Source organism: Phodopus roborovskii, unplaced genomic scaffold (genome assembly GCF_943737965.1).
Source record: "Phodopus roborovskii unplaced genomic scaffold, PHOROB, whole genome shotgun sequence".
Classification (NCBI taxonomy): domain Eukaryota; kingdom Metazoa; phylum Chordata; class Mammalia; order Rodentia; family Cricetidae; genus Phodopus; species Phodopus roborovskii.
The window spans coordinates 24568632-24589566 of record NW_026126540.1 but is presented as its reverse complement, the minus strand read 5'-3'; the positions used below and the strand labels follow the sequence as shown (position 1 = coordinate 24589566).

General features: G+C 40.3%; 2 protein-coding genes across 2 annotated transcripts; one reads left to right on the top strand and one right to left on the bottom strand.

Annotated features, from left to right (window-relative positions):
* The first annotated feature begins 1916 nt into the window (after positions 1 to 1916).
* On the top strand, positions 1917 to 2258 carry LOC127232936 (cornifin-B). Its single transcript, XM_051199259.1, has one exon. The coding sequence runs from the start codon at positions 1917 to 1919 to the stop codon at positions 2256 to 2258; it is 342 nt and encodes a 113-aa protein (XP_051055216.1).
* A 3817-nt stretch (positions 2259 to 6075) lies between these two features.
* LOC127232935 (small proline-rich protein 2H) lies at positions 6076 to 7180 on the bottom strand. Its single transcript, XM_051199258.1, has 2 exons — positions 7142 to 7180; positions 6076 to 6448 (listed from the first exon to the last, which is right to left on the bottom strand). Exon 2 carries the CDS (start codon positions 6427 to 6429, stop codon positions 6076 to 6078), a length of 354 nt encoding a protein of 117 aa, XP_051055215.1. The 5' UTR covers positions 6430 to 6448; positions 7142 to 7180.
* Between the last annotated feature and the right edge of the window lie 13755 nt (positions 7181 to 20935).

The window sequence follows — 20935 nt, the reverse complement described above, 5'->3', positions numbered from 1 at the left end:
CTCACCTCAATTTTCATCTCCCTGTTAACCACCTGCCCAAGTATTTGCCACACTAAACAGGAAAAGTAGCTGGAAAAGAAGAACCAAGTCACTTTGGACCTGAAGCCAAATGGTCCTCCTGCTATGCAGGTCAGAGTTTCCCTTTTGTAATAGAGATTTCCAGCCTTGTGCCTTTTATTTTTGTACCTTTTATTGGAAAAGGGGGCCTCTCGAGATAAAAAATAAATAAATAAATATAGAAAGTCACTTTAGAGTTTTTGTCTGTTTGCTTCTATTTGTTTTTTTTTTTTTTTTTGGTTGTTGTTGTTGTTTTTTGTTTTGTTTATCTCCCCTTTGGTCTTAAGTCCACTAAGTAATGGATAAGTAGAACTATGATCTAAACTGTCCCAAGTAGAAGAAAGTAATGACATTATGTCCATTGCCTCCCAGAAAAATGAGAAGCACCTCCTGGTTATTCCTTGCCCACCATAGATCCCAATTATCCCAATAAACTCATCTAAATTGAGGCTCTACTTAAGACACCCGAAAGACAAGATTTCTGATACCCTGTTTCCTTGATTTCCCATAGCATCCTACCTGTTAACATCACATGTAAAGACGGTGGGAGGTGGGGAGTATTCTTCAGGGTCAATGCTTAGACTGCATAATTGTCAGCACCTGAAAAAAATCACATTACTAGTTTAATCACTTAAGCTGAACCAGTAAGTGGGTGAAGCACCTAGGATGAGTCATGGTTGACAGGTAAGCAATGGAGATGCAGTGGCCCCAAAGTCTCCCATTCCCTTGAGGCAGGGCTTGTTCCTTCTATAAAAAGCCAGCGTGAAGAGGATGCTATGCCAAATCCCAGTGACCACACTGTCTCTTCTGCATACCAGGTAAGCTTGGATACTTTACCATTTATTTTATGCATTTATGTGACTTTTTACTGTAGCCTCAATTGCATTTGGGGTGTCTTTTTCTTCTCTTATTGAAATTTAGTAGTAGTGATTATATAGATGAATCACCTGAATTATAGACCCTAGAAACTTTCTTTTAAAAGTAATAATGACTGAAGGAACTTCAGGCATAATTGGTGTGACCCATCCATCCTCGCTGTGTCTGTGTCTGGGTAAGAACACAACCTATTGGGCTTCTAGTGACATCATTTCTTTACCTACAATTTTAATGCTGAGAATTTTATTCTTTCAACAAAAACATTTGTTAAGAGTTTGCTGTATCTGGTGTTTTTGGCTGTATATAATGTAGACAAAGGAGAATTTTCTCTATAAAACTGCATCTATCTCACTTAGATGAATAAGAACTAAAGATAGTCCTGTGAGGGGTCAGTGCCAGGAAACAAGTGCAAGTGTGATGGCAGTTTGGGAAAGCAAGAAAAATTTCTGCAGTGCTCACTATAGGAAAGCTGCCTAAAACTGGCATAGCAGGTGGTCTGTGGCAGTTGAGTAAATCTGAGCAAGCAGGCATGAAAGGATCACCTGAGAAGGAGGATTGTATGAGCCACATGTTATGGTGAGGCATTCTGGAGTGGCCCCGGGCATTCTGCAGGTGACGAAACACATTATTTATTGCACATGAGCAGTGGGCTATGAGCATCTTATTGTTTTTATTTTCTACATGACTTCACATTTCTATATGAGCCCATGTCATCAGTCTCACACTCCTGCAAAAGCCCTCTGTTGTGGTGCTAGCTGTGTCTCATGACAGGTAGGAAGAGTGGGGATCCAGAAAGACCCTGCTTGTTCAGAACCACACAAATCACATTTGAGGACCTCCATGGTAAAGTACTATCTGTGATGGAGAGAGAAAGGAGAACCTCTACTTCTTCAGACATTAGAAGTGTTATTGCCAGTGGTTTCTTGCAAAGTCATTCCTTCTAAACCATCTATTCTGTGTTTAGGTCCAGCCATCTTTGAAGCATGAGTTCACACCAGCAGAAGCAGCCCTGCACAGAACTTCCTCAGCTGCATGAACAGCAAGTGAAACAGCCTTGCCAGCCACCACCTCAGGAGCCATGTGTTTCCCAAATCAAGGAGCCCTGTGATACCAAGATTCCTGAGCCCAGCCACCCCAAGGCCCCTGAGCCCAGCCACCCCAAGGCCCCTGAGCCCTGTCACCCCCAGGCCCCTGAACCCTGCCACCCCAAGGCCCCTGAGCCCTGCCACCCCAAGTCTCCTGAGCCCTGCCACCCCAAGGCCCCTGAGCCCTGCCCCTCAACTGTCACTCCAGTCCTAGCCCAACAGAAGACAAAGCAAAACTAATGTAGTCCAAAACTGTGCCTTGGAGAACTGATCACCACATGGATGCTGGGCCCCAATTTCTATTCTGTCTGAGCATACAATGCCTTTACATCACAGTCTCACCTCTCATTTATACCTTATAATGAAGTACTACAAAGACACTTTTAGCTATAAATGTGGGACTTCTGAGTCTAAATTCAACTGAGAACTTGGTCCCTGAGCTCGTGTGTCCACTCAAAACTCTTTTGAAGAGGGACCAAGTTGAGTGATGCGGTTTTGTTATGTCTCCATTAAATCTCTTTTCACGCCTACTATATATTGTTGTCTGACTCAGTGACTTCTTCCTTTTCCCTGTGAAGCAAAAGCTATTCACAGACACAGGAGGGCAGAAGGGGACTTCCTTTGGTTGACACCTGATCCTGGCACTGAAGAAAGGGAGGCAAGCTCCTTCCACTGAGGGTGGCTAGAGTGCCAAGCAAAGTTATGTTATGCCATATGAGGTTATTGTCTTCGACATCCAGGACAACACAGTGAGTCACTCTGGAGTTTAACAGAACCTGCCCAAGCTGATTCTGATGTATTTAACATGGAGTGCTCTGTTCCTAAATTAGGTTTCTTGGTTGTCAACATATTCTACTGTTTCTGTTCACATCAAGAAATCTTCCAACAGAATTAAATCTGCCCCTTCTTATATATTTCTTCTATATACCTATAATTCAAACTCCCCCCAACAAACTCTAAGACTCTCAGCCACCACAATTGTTGTCTCTTAACCACCTAGCCATCTCTCCAAAAGCACAATTGTTATCTCAACCAGCCTTCTTTTGTTTTTGTCAGGTGTCAGGGAGCCTCTTAGAGGGGCATCTTTCACACTCCATCCCACAACCCTAGACACACACACACACACACACACACACACACACACACACACACACACACTACAGGCCTCATAGAGTAAAACACAAAACCTGGTTCACCAGATACTCAGATCAGAACTAGAAGGAAAGCTTGTATCCCACGAGGAAATATTTGCCACTTTCAGGAAGCTGAGTGAATCTTTTAGCTGCCCATATAACAAAATTATTCATGTCAAAGATAAGTGTCTACAACATGTCCGTTGTCCCTGTTGGAGAGTTTTACATACCTATCAACACTAGCCTGAGTTTCAGAAGACTGGATGTTCTTGTTTCCTGATCCTGAGGCATCTGAACCTTGGATATGTCTCTCCTTTTGGAAGATAATGTGGACTGCTGCCCATTCTGCAGTAGAGTTGCTGAAATATCTTCAGGACGTGGTCTTAGGGATGCCAAAGCTAAGGCCCAAGGAAATTATGCAGTACCAACTGGACCATCTTGTTCTGATCAGCTTGGACTGGTAAATCCCCCATCTAGTCAAAAGTCTCTAAAAATTCTCCCATCTACAGAACAGGTTTTGAACACTGCATCTGAACACTGAATGGACACCTTTACAGGCAGAGTGAGGGTGTTGTTGGTGTTGGTGGTGGTGACACTTGGAACTAAGCAAAGGGCATTTCATCAAAAGAGACTTTCACGACAGGCATGAATATAAACACTGTGGAAACAAGACACTGAAGTAAGCACACACAAAGTGCCCAGAAAGGACGCTGATGTTGTGGTGGGCCTGTCCATGTCTCGAGAAATTAAACGAAAAACTTCCATAGAGAACATTCACAGGAAAACCTGCTCTGCGCTTTGAGTGAATGGAAGCCCTGGTAAAGAGGTAGATCTTCATTCTTTCAATTCCCATGTATGTTTTGTCTCTCAAACACAACTGCCAGAAGTCTCCATTTATTTTGTAATATCTCTATGAATGTATCCCCTCCCACCCACACCCCATGTTTTCTTTCCTCATGGTACAAAAGAAAATTCCACTTTTATTCAGGAGCAATCTAACATTTAATATTAGATGACTGCATAAGAGATCTCCAGAAAGACATTATCAACTTCATAATGTGCTGATCAATTTCCTAAAACCACATCACTCTGTCCTTTGCAGCACCTAGTAGAGATGTAACTCTGCTTTCTTAGGCTGAGCTCACACCCAGCAGAAAATTGAATGATTCAGGTCTTCTTTCAAGACTCTTTTAATCTGAAAATCTTAGTAATGTTGTGATTATTGTATTTTTAACATTTGGGGGGACTAGTTTTGAGACAGGGTTTCTCTGTTGCTTTGGAGACTGTCCTTGAACTCAATCTGTAGACCAGGCTGGTCTTGAACCCACAGAGATTCACTTGTCTCTGCCTCTTGATCACAGGTTTGAGTCACAACCTCCAGGCATAGTTCAAAGTTAATAGAAGATTCATCCATTTACAATCCCATGTGGACACCCAGGATCACAACATGTGAGGACTAACTGGACCAGGATGCTGGGAATTTGGTAACTGAGCAGGGACTCTGCAAGTCTTATTAACACTGTAAACAACAGTGTGCTTCAAGTATGAGCTAAGAAGATTCAGGATGTGGCACTTTGTGGGCTGTTAGAGAAAAAAGGAGGCCTGCACAGAGAGGAGACAGGCAGTTTTACACCTTGGCCCTTTCCCCTCCTTTTATTCTGTACTCCCTACATTTCAAGAACTGTGAGGAGTATGCACATGGAGCTTGGCCAATTCCCCAAAACTTTGTTTCCCTGAAATATTGTATAAAAATGAGTTTCATTAGAAAATAAAATGTACAGAATAATACCATTAAGTATTATTTTCTGTACTAGTTGCATATTAAGTCCCATATAAGTGACTTATACATGTATGTAATGAAGGGCAGAGGCTGCTGATAACTATTTACTAAAAGCTAATTTTCTCTCAGTCATTATGCTAACCTCATGAAAGTACTAAAAATTCTGTGCCTAGGACAAGTTTATGATGTACATATTAGTCTCCTGAACTGAAGGAAGAGGAATTGAATTTCTGAATACTTAAATAATTTATTCCTCAAAAGAACCAATTGATACTTGAAAGACAATAAGAGAGTTTGAAGTATTTAAAAAAACTATTTAGTATGGCCTCAAATTCAAAGAAAATTGATCATCACAGTGTTGCCTAGATATTCTTTGTAGTTTGACTGTAAATGCACTCCATAATCTCATATGCTTGAATTCAGAGGTTAGAACTGCTCAGAAAGTTGTAGAACTCAAAGTGGGTGGAGCTTTGCTGGTAACTGGGAAGGGGATTGAGGTTTTACAGCATCGCCCCTCTTTTTGTCTGCTCTCCATTTCATGATTGTACATGTAATGTAACCATTTACCTGCCACCATGCCTTCACCACTACGAATATACTCTCTCAAACCGTAGACAAAAATAATCTCTTTCTTCCTTAAGGTGCTTCTTTTGAGGTATTTATGTACAGGAAAAATAAAAGTAAACAATTCCGAATCAAAAGATGGAAAAGTATACTACTCATAAGACATTTTCTCAAAGAAATCTTTCTGTACCATCACCAAAATAGTACTTTATTCAGAAATGAAACAGCAGTGGCAATTGTCTAAGTTGTATAAATCCCTGCTCAGGTGAAAGGCAGACCAGGAAGGCTCCTCTGGGGACACCGAGGTTATACCTTTTTTGCTCTACCCTCTGTGTATCTGGGATACAGGACCACAAAGGAAGGACCATCCTCAGCAGCTCCTTGACAGTAGCAGGAGAATAGTGTCGTGGAAATGCCTTCCCCATCAGAGGTCATCATTGGCATATGGGGTGAGGATTAAAGGTGGAGAAGATTCTTCTCCATCCATGACAGGTTTTGAAGTGAAAATGGAGGCATTGCTATGGAAGTAGATAAGATGGATTCCCTTCTCTTCTCTTCGTCCTGGTGACTGTTGAAGCACTCACATGCTCTTTGGCTGGCACTTCTGCTGGCATGGTGGAGGAGGTTGCACAGGAGTGCATCTCTGCTGGCATGGCTGAGGAGGACAAGGCTCTGGGCACTTTGGAGGAGGACAAGGCTCAGGACACTGTGGAGGAGGACAAGGCTCTGGGCACTGTGGAGGAGGACAAGGCTCTGGGCACTGTGGGGGAGGACAAGGCTCTGGGCACTGTGGAGGAGGACAAGGCTCTGGGCACTGTGGGGGAGGACAAGGCTCTGGGCACTGTGGGGGAGGACAAGGCTCTGGGCACTGTGGGGGTGGGCACACAGGAGGAGGCTGGCAGGGCTGCTTGCACTGCTGCTGTTGGTAAGACATCGTGCTGAAGTCTCAGAATCTGAAAGACATTACATACCAGTTCTCTCAAGAGGTGATTCTTACAGAGGAAGCTGGTTTATAGAATTCTGGACAGTAATTCTCTCACATACACACATTACTCCCCAACTCTTCTTCTTTTAGAACTTCCTGGATTTTCCCTTCCAACTTAGTGATTTGTTGCATTTAACTTTAGGTCCTTCTTAGGTTGCATTCCCCATACCCAGAAATATCTTTTCTCCAAAGACATATTTTGCTTGTACAAAATAAAATATTCAAAAACAGCATTCCCACTTTCTAAAACCCTATATAATCTCAAAACCAATCCTTATCACATTAGCTCCTGTGAAATCCCAGAAGATGGGTTTCACTTCAGAGGACACCTAGGAAAATTCAAGGGTCTAACACCTGTTAAGACATAAGCCTTTGAAAGGGGCACCAAAATGTAAGAATATAAAAAATAGTCAATTATGGAAGCCACCATTTTCAAAGCAATTCTTCCCTATTGTCTTGATTTTCCACATGGGCATTAATCACCTACATACAAAGGCAAAAGAAAACTGTCATAGAGTATCACTCTACTACATTGCTAAATTTAAGATTTGTCACTAACATGGAACACATGACCACAATTTGGAATCACCAACCTATTTTCTCTAAGTTAAACTACATGAGAAGGTCATAAACAGAGAACAAGTCAGGAAGTCAGACACACCAGGTTGTCTGTAGTCTGGGGCTTGAGTACCAAGTGTGTCACAGTCATTCATCCTAGCTCTTTTTTATAAGACTAGCTGCCCCACCCAGTAGGATGTACAGCCGCTTAATGGTGGACTGATCCAACAATTTCCTAACCAAAGTGCAAATCCATGTATAACTGGCTTAACCAGGACTCTCCAAAATAGAAAATAGCCCGTTCTTGGACATAGTCACTGGGTTGATTGCAGTGACTCAGAGGCCATTCCCTTTTTTCTTGGTTTCAGTGTTTTGTTGCAGCTGGAAAAACTGGGGGTTTCATAACTGGCTGTCAAAAAATATCTTTCTTGGTTTTAGACACTATCTTTTGTGTCTATTCTGGATCTAAAGGCCATCTACTTCAGCTGCTTGTCATTTTTGTAGCTCTTAGATTTATTTATTCTCATAAGACTAAGACCTAGTCTGCCTTCTCAATTGTGGAATTTTATAACTATTTTGAAATAAAGCTATATATAATTAATGTGTTTATGAACCTTGTCCTTTCTCATTCTTTTAGTAGTCTAAGAAGACTAATTGTAAATAAATTACGTGTTTAAAGTACTGTTGTTATTATAGCTTTCTTGTCTTGATGAAGTTGTTAATAAGGCTTCCAATAGTCAATGTAATTGAATTTTAACTTAAAAATAAAATAGAATGTACAAAATAATATCACTTTGTAATTAGAGATAAAAGAAAAGACTGAGGAAGATGAAATAAAATTTTAACTAGCCCCAGCTCTGATCTGAGAAGCACACAGGCACTGAATCAAACACAGTGATGTATGTCAGCTTCCTATGACTGTTGATGCTTATGACAATAAGGAAAGGTTTAGTCAAGAATGTCACTCCCCAAGTCACTAGAGGGAAAAAATCATCAGTTCAGCACCTGAGGCTAAGTAACTCCACTAGTGGATGGCTCACACAGGCTAGTGCACATACCACAGAGCAAAGTCAATAGAATTCATTCAGTATGTCACTTACTGCTTTTCATAGCCTCAATCACATCTAAATCATTCATATGAAGAAAATGTTTGATTTCTGATAACCAAAATTAGAAAATTATCTGGCCAGCTGGGATTGTAGTGCCATATAGTATCATTTGAGTTATTCTTGGGGCTCTTCTTGTTCTAGATACCTCATAACAAAGGAATAAAGAGTTAAAGGGCAATGATAAACTATGAAGAGTTAGATTGGAATGGGAATTCAGGATAAAGGAGGAAATATGGAGAGGGATAACCAATGCTAAAGGAGAGTTGATAAAACCAATTGGATGCCTATTGCTATAGAAGCTTCCAAAAACTAACATATATACATGTATAAAATACTTTTAATAAGGTTACCTCACAATACTGTAACCAGAACCAGGTAAGAAATATCTCTTTTGAATTGCTTGTCAATGGGGTCCCATAGACCACCAAACATTTTAGGCTATTGACAATACTCTTTGTTATCCTCCAGAACGCTATTGTTTGACTCTCTATCGTTGAAGATATCACATGTTTGAGTTGCAGAATAAGGAGAGATAAAGCAGATACTCAGTTGGAAACCTTGTCTCTACTATGTTACAAGAAGTTTGCCCACCAGCCTGGTCCCAGAGTCCCGTCAGTCCCAAATAACACAGAGAGACGCTGTATTAGATATAAAGCAGTTGGCCTGTTGCTAGTGTTTCTTATTGGCTAGCTCTGTCTTAAATATTAACCCATTTCTATCAATCTAAGTGTTTCCATGTGGTCTTATTTTACCAGAGAGAGGGTTCCGACCTCCTCTCAACTCCCTACATCTTGACTCTCCTCCACTACATCTCCCAGAATCTTCCTTGTCTCCTAGTCCTGCCTATCTTGCCTTCCTATTTGCCAACAGTGCTTTATGTATTAACCAATAAGAGAAACATATTTAGAGAATGACATCTCTCATTATCTCCTCTTTTTGTCTAAAATAAAAAGGGTTTTAACTTTAACACAGTAAAATATATACCAAAACAGTTATCAAATAATAACTATTGTTAATAATATTTAATCCATTAACATTTAGCAAGATTTAAAGAAAATATTCCATCATCTATCCTATCTTTGTGAGTGTAAAGTCTTATATGTAACTTATCTTTAATCCTAACTAAGGAAAACTATGACCATAACTATCTGTCTTCAACTCCCACAAAGACCACAGAAGGATAGTTATAAATTCTAAAAGTGACAGAGACAACTCGCTGCCTGGTCAGTCACCCGAAGTTCTTCTGTAATCTTCCATTTTCAGCCTTTAGGCAAATAGTGTGTCTGGCAGACTTCTTAGCAAAGCAGGAAATTTCAAACTGTCCCACCTGTGTTGCCAGTTTGTCAGTCACTTTTCTCTGTGTCCTTTAGAATGTCTAGCAGACTCTTCCATGAAGTAGGAACTCTACAACAATGTCTATCTTGTTTCAGCAGTCACTTTTCTGTGGGTCCTGCATGTCCAGTTTATACAGCAAAAAGTCAAACAGTCCAGACAAAAGCAGTATCTTGCCCAAATGGCTAGTCTTGCCATATTTGATATAAACTCCATAATGACTTTCTTTGATGTCCATCTTCCTTTCTGATGCAGGTGGTGTTGCCAGGAGCAGTTATGTCTCACTGTCAATAAAAACCCTAAAACATTTTAAATGCCATATTCAGTAGGTCTTTGAGAGGTTTAAAGAATGCCTGTCCATATCTAGAAAACCTAACTTAACTGTGAGTTTTGACTATTATAAGTGACTATCTACAATCTGCACTAATTACATTTTTAAATGAGCTATATAAACACAATACCTAAACAGGAGGAGAAATATACATGTCACAAAACTGATCTTAAATTTGTCTCAATAAATGAAAATCCATTCCAAAACAAAGTATTCATTTCTGTGCCATAACCCCCTTTTTTACCTTTTAAAAAGAGATTGTTTGTGATCATTAATCATTTATAACCAACCCCATTTAAATGAAAAGAGTTATAAAAATACTTGGGAATTTGGGCATCATTCTTTCCAAACTGCTTCTTGCTGATAGAGGGCACTGTCATGGGGATCCTAAGAAGATGAAAAAATTCTGTCTATACTGGTCTGCAAGACTGCCTTGTCCCAGATGTCTTGAATGCTGGATCACCTGGACACTGCTTAAGGGGGTCTTGCTTGATCAAACCATGTTAGTCTGGAAGGAATACATACCTTTTCATTTTCTGTGGAAACAAAAATAGAAATTCTTTTCCCCAGTAACCTATCCTTAGACTTAAATTTTGAAGTCAAGGCATTTTTTAAATGTATAAATTGGATTAATTCAGCAGCATTTCTTTTAACAATTGGTGTTGCTATTTTCTCAGCCATCAAACAATACAAAGACAACACAATAGCATATAGTACCCAGACTCTCTTTGTACTTTCCCTCTCCACATGGCTTTCTTATTATTCTATTTTACTTCTATTTTTTTTTTCATTTATTTAAACAGGGTTCATCTATGTAACTTTGACTGCCCTGGAATTTGCTCTGTGCAACAGGTTCACTTAGAAATCACAGAGATTTGCTTGCCTCTGCCTCTGGAGTGCTGGAACTACAGGTGTGTGTCACCACACCCAGCTACTCTCTTTCTTTCTTTTTTTAAACCACTTTATCCTGTTTCATTTTCTCTCCAAATCCTACATGTATTTTAAACACACTGTAAACCTTTAGAAGTTTGTCTTTATCTGAACCTGTCTTTACTGTAAATCTTTATTTTTTTCTAGCCACTAGTCTTTTATCTGCTAAACAACAGCATTGCTAAAATGAAAGACACAGTTGTTTTAGCTGCCATCTATCCAAGATGGCAGGGGTATGTTTACTGCCAGCACTGAGAGCTGTGCTCACTGCCTTGGTCTATGCTGCCATCCAGCAGCATGGTGCCAGCTTGGAGATGTTGTCACTGCCTGTACACACTATTCAGTTGTTAGCAGGGTCTGTTAAAAAAGAACCTTGCAGTTTTGTTCTGCTTCTGCCAAGTCAGAAAACCTCCCTTAAAGGAACTGTACAAATCTCTTCTTGTCTCTAGCAAAACAGAGCTCACCCGAGAAAATTGCTGCTACAAAGACTTTCTTGTCTCTATTCTTTTGTTTCTAAAATCACTTTTTAAGCTTTTGTCAAGTTTTAAGTGAAAGTTCTTAGTACCCATGTTGTGTTGTAGGCGCCATTTTGTTATGAGCAGTTTACCCAACAGCCTGCTCCCAGAGTCTTGTCAGTCCCAAATAACACACAGAGATGCTGTATTAGATATAAAGCTATTGGCCTGTTACTAGTGTTTCTTATTGGTTAGCTCTGTCTTAAATATTAACCCATTTCTATCAATCTAAGTGTTTCCATGTGGTCTTATCTTACTGGAGAGAGGGTCCACACCTCTTCTCTCCAATCCCTACATCTTGACTCTCCTCTACTACATCTCCCAGAATCCTCCTTGTCTCCTAATCGCCTCTCTTGCTTTCTCGTTGGCCAACAGTGGTTTATTCACTAACCAATAAGAGAAACATATTTACAGAATGACATCTCCCATCACTACTAACTAGCTTTCATGACTCTGAAATTTCATGTGCTTGATACCAGAGGATAAAAACAATCATCAGACTTACTCATCTGTGAAAACTTATGAGTTACAATGACTGGCCCGAAAAAATATACTATGGGAGTAACCCACTGCTTTATGATTATATCTAAAAACTTGCTCAATGAGTATCTGGTTTTGGTACTGTGAATGCAGCCAAGAAGCTGTGGCTGAGTAAGTCATGGGCCCTTATTCTGCTAAATAGCTATAAAATCAAATGATTCTACATGGCTTATTCCTAGAGCCATAGATCAGTGCATCATTTGTTCTGCATCAGAAAACTTTCTTTTCACAATATGATAATTAACACAGAGCTCCTCAAGTGGTCAATGTACAGAGAATAGCAGTCTTGGGAGTTCTCAGTATTTTGTATACTGTTGGATTGAGTGGGAAGATTATAAGAATCAGAGATTGTGGATAACATCAAGGAAACAGTGTTTCCCAAACACAATATTACAGTTTTGCATATGAACCACAACGACTGGGAGCAGCATGAACAAAATTTATGCAAGCTAAAGTCAGACAAAAACTCAGTATGGAGAGATGAAGGTAACCATAAAATCTCATCACTAGCTGATGAGCTATTTGCATTTGATAGCTAGTGGGAGAAAGCTGGTTTTCTTTAATCAGGTGACTCTTAGTAGGTTGACAACACTCTAGGATAGGTCATACTGCCAAGGCTCCTTGAGCACAACAATGTGGACTTGATAGACGGGGAAGGAAAACTTCAAGTTGGGTCAGCAGTGAGGGGACAGTGGAGAGGTTTTATAGAGGAGTTGATGGATGAGGGGATTAATGTAAAAACATACAATCTGAAATTTTCAAAGAATTAATAAAGTATTATAGAGAAATAAACAAATATCTAAAAGACAAGTGTCATGTTTTCCCAGATGTTGAATGTAAGGGTGGGGGTTAATATGCTTTATACACCTATATTAAAACTTTACTCTTTATAATGATATATACTAATATACTAATCCTTCCAGCACTGTCACAAGTCAGAGCAGCTGAATCTCTCTCCAGGCTGAGACACTGAACCTGGGTTCCTTCCAGTGAAGCTCCATCAAGAACAACCACAGATAAACAAGTCACACAAACACTTCCTCCAAGTCTGAACCTTCAAGACCACAGACATGAAACACATGTGTTCACATACATGAATTCACACAATGGTGCTTTTGAAAGAAATATTAGATTATCTTACTTTTATAATATTTTAAGGTCAGATGACCATGAGTTCATACTGCCTATTTCATTCTGGATTTTCTATGATTTTTTGTGAGGCAAATGATAGGACTAAATATGAAGGTCTAATGTTCTTTTTAGTTCTTCATTTAATTTACTAATTGTGATATAATCTATACCATTAAGAGAAAAGTCCTGAGTGAGGTAACCCAGTCACAGAAAGACAAGCATTATATGTACTCACTATATGGGTATTAGACATAGAACAAAGGATCACCAGCATATAATCCACATATCCAGAGAAGCTAGGAAACAAGAGGACCCTAAGAGACATATACATGGTTCCCCTAAGAAGGGGAACATGACAAGAGCTCATGAACAAATTGGGAGTACAGGATAGGAGGATGGAGGAAGGAGAAAGGGAAGGGGAGAAGGGGAGATGGGGGGTGGGAGGAGAACATGAGGGATCTGGAAGACTGAGTCCAGAGAAAAATAGAGGAGAGCAAGAAAAGTGATACCTTAATAGAGGGAGCCATTATAGGTTTTAAGAGAAATATGGCACTAGGGAAATGTCCAGAGATCAACAAGAATGATCCCAACTAAGAATCTAAGCAATGGTAGAGAAGCTATCTTAAATGCCCTTTCCCTATAATGAGATTGATGACTACCTTAAATGTCATCCTAGAGCCTTCATCCAGTAGCTGATGGAAGCAGAAGCAGACATCCACAGCTAAGCACTGAGCAGAATTTCAGTAATCTAGTTGTAGAGAGGGAGGAGGGGTGAACAAAGGGGTCAAGAACATGATGGAAACCCCCACAAAACAGCTGACCTGACCATTGGGAGCACATGGACCCGGGGGAACCAGCATTGGAATGAACCAAGGCTTCTGAACATGGATGTCAGTCAGGAGGCCTGGGCAGTATATGAGACCTCTGACAGTGGAACTAGTGTTTATCCCTAGCACACAAATGAGCTTTGGGAGCCCATTCCCCATGGATGGTTATTATCTCAGCCTAGATACAAGGGGGAGGGCCTAGGCCCTGCCCCACATGAGATGAAAGACTTTGATGATTCCTCATGGAAGGCCTCACCCTCCCTGGGGAGTTATTGGGGGATATGATGGGGGAGCCAGTGGGGGGGGATATGTGACGATGAGAGGGAGAATGTACAATAAGATTTTTTATTTTGGGGGGGTCTCTGTGTCTTTGGAGGCTGTCCTGGAACTAGCTCTTGTAGACCAGGCTCATGTCAAATTCACAGAGATCCCTCTGCCTCTGCCTTTGTAGTGCTGGAATTAAAGGCATACACCACCACCACCCAGCAAGATTGTTTTTAAATAATAAGAAAAATAAAAAGAGAGAGAGAGAGATTACAGTTGCAGAAAATAAAACTGTGTTACTCACAAGCAAACAAATACTAAGTAATCTTTGTTATGACCCAAAATTTAGTCAACACCTGATTATATAAGAAATTCTTGGGGAACAAAGAATAAAAACAATGCAACAGGAGCATATCAGGCAGGTAAGAGAGTAAGTCTTAGAAAACAAGTGTAGATGAATAGCATCAACCACATTGTACTTTTTTCAGAAAATGAAACCTCAGTGGAAACAACCCAACCAAAGTGACTGACAGTTTGAGAAACATCCCTTGAGTGCACAGGGTGGAAAACTGTTGGTCTTTAAGCATCTGGGATATTGAAACAGTGAGGAAGGATCATTCTCAGCAGCCCCTTGACAGCAAAACAGAACAACCTCAGGGTAATGCCTTCCCTCCCAGGGTGCCTTCCCTCACAGACACATGGAGGGTGAAGGGTGGAGAAGATTGTTCTGCATCCATGATGGTTTTGAAGTGAAGAAGTAAGTGTTTCCATGGAAGTGGGGGAGATGAATTTTTTACTCTTCTCTTGGTACTAATGACTGCTGAAGCCCTTATATGCTTTTGGGTGGGCAGTTCTGCTGGCATAGCTCAGGGCACTGTGGAGGAGGACAAGGCTCTGGGCACTGTGGGGGTGACAGTTCTCATACTCCTCATCTGAGAAGCTTCTCCTAGCAGTAGATTATTAACAAAGAGATCCTCAACTAACAAATGGTTCTTAGAATAAGAAACTAATCTATGTTCATAATGACCCTCACAGAGGAGTTGGCAGAAAGATTATAAGAACTAGAGGCAGAACTGGTTTCTTCACACAATCAGGGCATTAAAAAGTTGAGCTCATAAGTACTGAGACAGTATTCACAAGCCATAAGAAAACTCGAGTCAGACAGAAATTCATTATTCAATAAAAGGGAAGTGTGAAATCCCACCACTAGCTAAGGGCTACTTAGCAGTTAATAGTATCTGAGAGAAGGAATGGCAGCTGTCATCAATGATGTGCCCCTAGCTATGTTGACTGTACTCCAGGGTAGACCCCACTGTCTAGAACATCTGGAGTATACAAACTGGAAAAGATAGGGGCAAGGAGAAGCAAATAGAAATGAAATCAAAGTTGGGTGGGAAGAGATAGAGGACTCACAATGGGAGAAGGAGAGTTGTTTGTAAGCCACTGAATAAATATCATTGAAAGGCATTATATGACATTCTCAAAGAAATAATAAAGAGCTATCTTTTTTATTTTATATAACCAAGTCCATTTGAATGAAAACAAACATTTATAGACAATATTTGGGAATTTGGGTGTCGTTCTTTCCAAACTACTTCCTGCTGGTAAGGGGTGCTGTCATGGGGGATTCTAAGAATAAAGAGCTATCTTAAAGAAGGCATCACATGAAATGAAACAATCAATTCTCCAAAGACAGGCATTACATGTTATTTCTCCTATTTTGAGACAATGGATGAGCGTGAATACACTCTATCTACATATATTTAAATATTGTGATGAAACACTTCACTTTTTACAATGGAAACACTAATTATATTATTTTCAAAATACCAACTCTGGCACTAGAGTCAGAGCAGATGACTCTTTTCAGGCTGAGGCACTGAAGCTGAGTTCCTTCCACTGAAGCTTCATGAAAGAGCAGCCATAGATGAACAAGCAGCACAGCACAATTTCTCCAAGTCTGAACCTTCAAGACCAGAGATATGGAACACATGTGTGCACACACATGAATACTCACATAGTGTCCATTTGAGCTGTCACTTGTCATTGAGCTAAACATTTGGTTCTCTTAGGTTTGTGACTTTTTAAGTTCAGATGACATTGAGTTCAACCTGCGTATTTTAATTCTCACTTTTAAGGATTTTGTGAATCAATGACAGACCTGAGCATGAAGTTCTAATGCTGTTCCAGTTCTTCATTTAATTTAATATTTTACTAGTATACAGTCTATGCCATTGGGAAAAGGTCTCTGAAAAAAATCAAGATGCTACATTAACATATGAAAGAAACAATAACATACGACAGGAGGATCCATGCAGGGGTCCCATTCCTTGGCCAGAAATCCCTTTCCCAAACATTTCTACATATTTCTACATATAAACATTTCTACATATTTCTGCATATAAAACAATATTTCACTTGTATTGTTATGATGTTGTTTGTGCTGGAGATACTGGTCATAGAAATTGTGATGGACATGAATGTAGTGCTCTAAGTGGGGTAATAGTACAAAAGGTGGCAGTAATAGTTGAGGGGGGCACTGTTAGCTGGTGTGATAGATCTTAGTGGTTGTGATAATGATAGGGGTATTTGTGATGACAGTGAGGATGCTGCAGATAGAGGTAGGGATGGTAGTGAGTGTAGTGGAAAGATGTAGATCATCAGTCCCAAACTATAACTTAGTGCCTCAGATTTTGCCAATTAAAAGGCATTCAGTAGTTCAGTTATGACCAAAGACAAGACTTTGGCATACTTAGGAGTTCCCACAAGTAACATTCAGAAGAAAATGTTCAACATATTTAGTCATTAGAGAGTTGGAAACCAAACTTACACCAGAAGACCATTCTTCCTATGTATCATCATAATAAGTACCATCACAATAAGAAGTCATGGCAGAGAAGAGGACAAAGAACATAAACTGTCAGACTGTGGGAGAGTAGAATAACCCATCAAAAATATAAATCAGTATGGAATTTCCTACAGATAAATAACCCTAAAGCATAACTATCATGTGATTCAGCAGCATCACTTGGGTTCATAAGAAGTCAAATGAAGGATAAAATAGATATTCCTTCATTAACATCTATATTTCAGAACTACTAATTATAGGCAAGATAAATCAATGAGTGTAGATGCTCACCAGGCATTGAATGGGTTAAGAAAATGTGGAATTTATATATACTGGAGAAAAAAAATCAGTCATAAGGAACTATGCTATCATGTCCTCTTCAAGTCAATAAATGAAACTGCATATCATGTTAATAAATATAAATACAATCAAATATGATATAGTCATGGATGCTTCAAATATTGAAGAAAAACATAACAAGGATAGGTTGACTTAATTATGTAACTACTAAATCAGATGTGAGAACAAAATACATGGGTGTGTAGGGAGAAAATACATGCATATATGGGTATAGTATAATCTTCTTAAGATAGCATGTGCTAATAGAGAGATGTAGTTTCACAAAATGAAATTATGTTTCTCTCAAGCAAACAAACACTAAGTAATCTTTCTTATTGCCCAGCATTCAGTCATAACCTGATTATAGAAGAATAACCTAAGAATCAAAAAATAAAAACAATGCAATAGGAGCATATCAGGCAGATAATAGAATGAGTTTTAGCAAACAAGAACACATGAATAGTATCAACCAAACTGCACAGGAAATGAACCACAATGAAAACAACTCAACCAAGGTGACTGACAGTTTGAGAAACACCCCCCGAGTGTATAGGATGGCAAGCTGTTGCTGTTCATTCTGAGAATCTGGGACACTGAACCAGTGAGGAAAGATCATTCTCAGCAGCCCCTTGACACCAAAAGCGGAACAACCTCAGGGGAATGCCTTCCCTAACACGATGCATCACATGGAGGGTGAAGGGTAAAGATTCTTCTGCATCCATGACAGGCTTTGAAGTGTCTCTATGGAAGTGGGAAATATGTATTTTCTTGCCTTCTCTTGGTCTTTATGACTGCTGAAGCAATCACTTGCTCTTAGGCAGACACTTCTGCTGACAAGTTGGAGGAGGTTGCACAGGAGGGCATTTTTGCTGGCATGGCTGAGGGAGGCATGGCTGAGGGAGGCATGGCTCAGGGCACTGTGGAGGAGGACAAGGCTCTGGGCACTGTGGGGTAGGACAAGGCTCTGGGCACTTTGGGAGAGGACAAGGCTCTGGGCACTGTGGGGGTGGACACACAGGAGGAGGCTGGCAGGGCTGCTTGCACTGCTGTTGTGGTAAGACATCGTGCTGAAATCTCAGGATCTGAAAGACATTACAAAAGAGTGTTCAAGGCTGATCCACACAGATAAGACTGAGACATGAATAGATCTATTTATGAGACATCAGATCTATTTATCTCCCCAGGCATGCACCTAATTCCCAACTATTGATTTAGGAAAACCATGATTTTCTCTTTCCTGTCAGCAGTCTGTATAACTAATCTTGGAAATTTTCATTTATTTCATTATTTTTTCCTAGAGAAAACATATTATTCCAATGAAACAAATGAGGTTTTCACACATAATTATCTTTGAGACAGTTCCAGGTTCTAGGGCTCTAAGCAATCTGAGACCGATCCCTGTCTCCCTTGTTACTTGTGAAATCCCAGTAGGTAGTCTGTGCTTTAGAGTAGAGGACAGCTCAGGCAAATCCCAGGTTCTAATACCTGCTAGGAAGTAGGACAATGAAAAGGATACCAAAAATGCATATGAAGTCAAAATACATTGTGTTCAACTGCATACTAAATAAAAGGTAAAGTCACCATATTTAGTCCCTCAAACTTGACTACAGCAAAAAAAAAAAAACAAACAAACAAACAAAAAAAAAAAAAACATAAAGACAGACAAAGTAGTCCAGGACTTGAGTAACAGGAGTCCTACATAGGACTGGCTGCCTAGCCCAGTGGAAGTAGAGCTGAATGGCTGAATGACAGTGGGCAGGTCCAAGAATTTCCCAATGAAAATGCAAATCCATGAGTGACTGGCTCGACTGGGACTCTACAAACTAGGAAATATCCTCTTCCTGAACCTCATCACTTGTTCAGTGCTATGACTCATTGGGCCCTCCTGTCTTTTCAGTTTCAATAAGCCCTGCCTGGTTGTCTGAGTTCTGTTACTAATAAGGTTTTCCTGCTGGTCTGGTCCCACCACCACGCCAGCCCCAAATAACGCATAGAGACTCTGTATTAGATATGATATAAATCTGTTGGCCAGATACTTGTTTCTTATCAGCTAGCTCCGTCTTAAGTATTAACCCATTTCTATTAATCTAAGTATTTCTTTGTGGTCTCATCTTACGAGAGAGAGAGGCCACCAGTGTTCTGCTCTCTCCATCTCTCCATGTTGACCCCTCCTTACTGCTTCCTCGAATCTTCCTTGTCTCCTAGTCCTGCCTATCTTGCTTTCCTATTGGCCAACAGTGCTTTATTCATTAACTAGTATGAGAAACATATTTACAGAATGACATCTCCCATCAGAGTTCTCTTTCTTGATTGAGACAATATTTATTTTCTCCATTAAACCTCTCTGGTGTACTACTTTATATACCCTATTTGTTCTGCCTCAGCTTATTGGTGTTCTATGCTGCAAAAACCCATTTGTATGCCATGTCTAATGACATATCTGGGGTACATATTCAGATTCACCTCTGAAGATAATCACAAAACTGTGTATCATGACAGTTGCCATTGTTACGGCTACTATTGCTACAGTGAAACACCATGAGCAAAGAGTATGTTGGCAGGGAAAGGGTTCATTTGATTTACATTTCCACATGGTTCAATCATGAAAGAAGCTAGAACAGGAACTCAAACAGGATAGAAACCCAGTGGTGGGAGCGAATGCAGAGACATGGTTGGGTGCTGCTCCTCATGGTTGTTCAACAAGCTTTCTTATAGAAACTGTGGTACATTTACACAATGGACTACTACTCAGTGGAAAAAACAATGAAATCATGAAATTCACAGGCAAATGGATAGAAGTAGAAGAAACCATCCTGAGTGAGGTAACCCAGTCACAAAAAGACAAACAGGGTATGTACTCACTCATATATGTATTTTAAACATAAGGCAGGGGATTACCAGCCTACAATCCACACTGCCAGAAAAGCTAGGAAACAAGGAAGAGCCTAAGAGGGACATACATGGTCCCCCTGTGAAAGGGGAAAGGGACAAGATCTCTCAAGCAAATAGGAGCATGAGGGAGGGGAGAGGGAGGAAGAGGAGGGGAGAGGTGCACAAAAGGGAGCAGGAAGATTGAGTCATGGAAAGAATAGAGGAGACCAAGAAAAGAGATACCATAATATAGGGAGCCATTATAGGTTTTAAGATAAATCTGGCACTAGGGAAATGTTCAGAGATCTACAAGGATGACCTCAACTAAAAATCTAAGCAATTGTGGAGAGCCTATCTTAAATGCCCTTCCCTGATAATGAGATTGATGACTACCCTATATGCCATCCTAGAGCCTTCATCTAGTAACTGATGGAAGCAGAAGCAGACTCCCACAGCTAAACACTGAGCCAAACTAATGGAATCCAGTTGCACAGAGAGGAATGATGAGCAAAGTGGTCAAGACCAGGCTGAAGAAACCCATAGAAACAGCTAACCTGAATAAGGGGGAGCTCATGGACTCCAGTCTGATATCCAGACTGATCCAGACCCCCTGAATGTGGGTGTTAGTTAGGAGGACTAGGCAGTTTATGAGGCCTCTGATAGTGGATTAGTATTTATCCCTAATGTAAATCCTAGTGGGAGCCCATTCCAAATAGAGGGATACTCTCTCAGCTTAGACACATGGGGGAGGGCCTAGGCCCTGCTCCAAATGATATGACAGGCTTCTAAGACTACCTATAGAAGGCCACACCCTCCCTGGTGAGCAGAAAGGTGATAATATGGGAATGCGGGGGGGATGG

What these genes read in the sequence shown, in the direction of transcription:
- LOC127232936 (XM_051199259.1), top strand. Translation starts at nt 1,917, where the DNA reads ATGAGTTCACACCAGCAGAAGCAGCCCTGCACAGAACTTCCTCAGCTG.
- LOC127232935 (XM_051199258.1), bottom strand. Translation starts at nt 6,429, where the DNA reads ATGTCTTACCAACAGCAGCAGTGCAAGCAGCCCTGCCAGCCTCCTCCT.